At 43.3% G+C, this 3,179-nt stretch overlaps 1 protein-coding gene across 1 annotated transcript in view; it reads right to left on the reverse strand.

Moving 5' to 3' along the window:
• LOC100952322 (partner and localizer of BRCA2) overlaps positions 1–3,037 on the reverse strand; it is a gene marked incomplete at its 5' end in the record, with an annotated part of 14,520 nt that extends 11,483 nt beyond the window's left edge. The window contains one exon of the mRNA XM_012808836.2: positions 2,904–3,037. Coding sequence (XP_012664290.2) covers positions 2,904–3,037 — 134 coding nt within the window. The remainder of the gene's footprint in view (positions 1–2,903) is intronic.
• Between the last annotated feature and the right edge of the window lie 142 nt (positions 3,038–3,179).

Genomic DNA, 3,179 nt, shown 5'->3' on the forward strand with positions numbered 1-3,179 from the left:
TTTGGTTGCAGCCATCATTGTTGTTTGGCGGGTCTGGGCTGGGGATTCGAACCCGCCACCCTAGGTGTACGTGGCTGGCGCCTTAGCCGGCTGAGCTATAGGCGCCGAGCCGAAAGGAAGACATTTTGATGACATTCAGGACACTAAGGGTAGTATGATGATAGCTTTGATGGTCACTCCAGAAAAATGGTTCCAAAACTGCTATAAAGGGTGGACTGGGTGCTGGCAATGGTGCATAGTTTCCCAAGGGGAGTACTTTGAAAGTGACCATAGTGATATTCAGCAATGAGGTATGCAGCACTTTTTCTATGATAAGTTCCTGAACTTAATTGTCAGACCTCACTCATACTGTTAGATAAAGGATAGAATGGGCTCAGCGCTCGTAGTACAGTAGTTATGGCACTGGCCACATACACCAAGGCTGGCAGGTTCAAACCCTGCCGGGGCCAGCTAAACAACGACAACTGCAACAAAAAAAATAGTTTGGCAGTGTGGCGGGCACCTGTAGTCCCAGCTACTTGGGAGGCTGAGGCAAGAGAATTGCTTAAGCCCAGGAGTTTGAGGTTGCTATGACCTGTGGCGCCATGGCACCAACGGCAACATAATGAGACTCTTTCTCAAAAAAAAAAGAAAGATAAAGGGTTGAACCAAGGGATTGGGAGAAGGGAGATCAAGAGTACGGCAAAGCTGGAGAGAATTTTGCAATAGAGGATTAGGTAGGTGCAAGCTGAAGAAAAGCAAATGTGGGGAGTGAAGCTTTTATCGGGGGTGAGGGTAGGGCTGGCAGAAAAAGTGTTTACAAAGTAATAGAATAAAAAATGATCTGGAGGTTGAATACTGATGAATGGCAAAGAGACTGATTACTAGATTATATCAATAGTCTGGGAGCCAAATAATGAAGGTTTGGAGTAACAGAACGAATAGAATTGGGATAACAGAACGAATAGAAAAGATAACTTTTGGAAGGACTAATGTCCTCAAATAAAACCTCTATGCAAAACACTGGGGAAAGTGCCCAAAGTGGACAACTGTTGGCCTAGACATCAGGACATCAGAAACACGGTATCCTGGCAGATTAGAACACCACAGACAAATTTCAGAGGCTCCCCAGTAGGAAGAAAACAAAGTTTCTCTCAGAGGTCATGATTTTCCAGTTTATTCCTAAAGAGTTAGGGATGGATGGGACAGAACAGCCAGGGTAGCAACAGTGACACTATTATCATAAGTTCTTACCAAGACCCTTTCTGGCCCCAAGGAAGCAGCCAATGGACAAAGTTTCTGAGAAAAAAAAAATCCAATATATTCTTCTTATACAAATTAAACTTGTAAGTGCCAATGGCTGCATGTAGTTCTCAGTAGTCAGAAAAGTGACTGGGGATTCCTCAGCTTGGTTTCCCTCTTACAAATTTGTTAATTTGATTCCTATTATTATATCTTTTTTCTTTCTTTTTTTTTTTTGAGACAGAGTCTCACTTTGTCACCCTGGGTAGAAGTGGCGTCATAGTTCACAGCAATCTCAAATTCCTGGGATCAAGTGATCCTCTTGCCTCCTGAGTAGCTGGGACTATAAGGTACCCACAACACCTGGCTAGTTTTTCTAATTTTAGTAGAGATGGGGTTGTGCTTGCTCAGGCTGGTTTCAAACTCCTGAGCTCAAGTGATCCACCATTTTCAGCCTCCCAGTGTGCTAGGATTACATGGTATGAGCCACCATGCCCAGACCACTTTTTTTCCTTGTATTTATAGTAACTTAGGACTGTGTCTTAGATATAGTGATATGTTGCTAAAATGGTGGATTCTGTTAGGTTCCTCTGAAGAATATTCATTTTGTTTGTTTTTCTTTTCTTTTTTTTTTTTTTTTGAGACAGAGCCTCAAGCTGTCCCCCTGGGTAGAGTGCCATGGCATCACGCTCACAGCAACCTCCAACTCCAGGGCTCAAGCGAGTCTCCTGCCTCCGCCTCCCAAGTAGCTGGGACCACAGGCGCCCGCCACAGCGCCCGGCTATTTTTTGGTTGCAGCCGTCATTGTTGTTTGGCGGGTCCGGGCTGGGGATTCGAACCCGCCACCTTAGGTGTATGTGGCTGGCGCCTTAGCCGGTTGAGCTATAGGCGCCGAGCCATTTTGTTTGTTTTTCCAGTGAACAGTTAAGCTTGGCTAAATGAACTCAAACTCCAAATCCTAAAAATCCAGTTTTTTTCTTTCAGTCTTACCTGAGCTGCTTGGAATTTGCCCTTGCATATGTAGTTTAAAGTCAGCCAGATCCATGTATTTAGACAAAGAATACCCAGAATTTAGGTTTCCTTCTATGGATTTCTCCTTTTTGGGACTTTTCTCTCTCCTTTCTAGCTGCTGTGGTTACCATGAATTCTGTCCTTTGGTTCCCTAAGCCAACAGGACAGAAGGTTGTCTATTAGGCTTTTAGTCACCCAAGTGGGCAGACTGGGGCCTGTCTTCTGACTTAAAGTCAGAAGAACAGAAACTTGCCTAGGAATGGAAATTAACCTCTTCTAACTATAGAAACCCCTCCAGTACCTTTCTTCTTTTTCTTGCTGTCTGGTGCCTCCAGATAAGCTATTTTTCATGTTATGCCCAAAGTTGATAGTTATTTAAGGGAATAGAGTTGGTGTAACAGAAGCTACTCAGTCACTAACCAGAAGCAGAGACAACTGGACCATTTTGACAATATTCAATTTATCTTAAAATACTCTACTGTGACTGATCTTTTTCACAATAACTGAATACAATGTTCTTGGCAAGATAAGCAAGCATATAGCATCTGATGGTAAAAAGCAAGACAACCATATTTACATATACTCGCTTATCTTTACAACAACACTGTAAAATCAGAGGCATAACCTCATCCATGCTACAGAGGAGGAAACCAAGGACAGGGAAAGCTTACCAGATAACGATGTTGTTCATGATAGTGGTACCAAGCAGAGCTTCCTGCATCCCTTGGACTTCAGCAAAAGTTAGTACAGTCTCCTCAGGGGGCATCAAAAACTGTTTTTCTTTGCTTCTACATTTAGAACAGTATTAAAAAATCAGTACTTTGCACCACCAAAGCAGTTTCTTTTCTTTTCTTTTTTTTTTTTTTGAGACAGAGCCTCAAGCTGTCCCCTTGGGTAGAGTGCTATGGCATCACAGCTCACAGCAAGCTTCACACCTGGGCTCAAGC

Source organism: Otolemur garnettii, unplaced genomic scaffold (assembly GCF_000181295.1).
Source record: "Otolemur garnettii isolate 467f Iridium unplaced genomic scaffold, OtoGar3 scaffold00096, whole genome shotgun sequence".
Taxonomy (NCBI): Eukaryota; Metazoa; Chordata; class Mammalia; order Primates; family Galagidae; genus Otolemur; species Otolemur garnettii.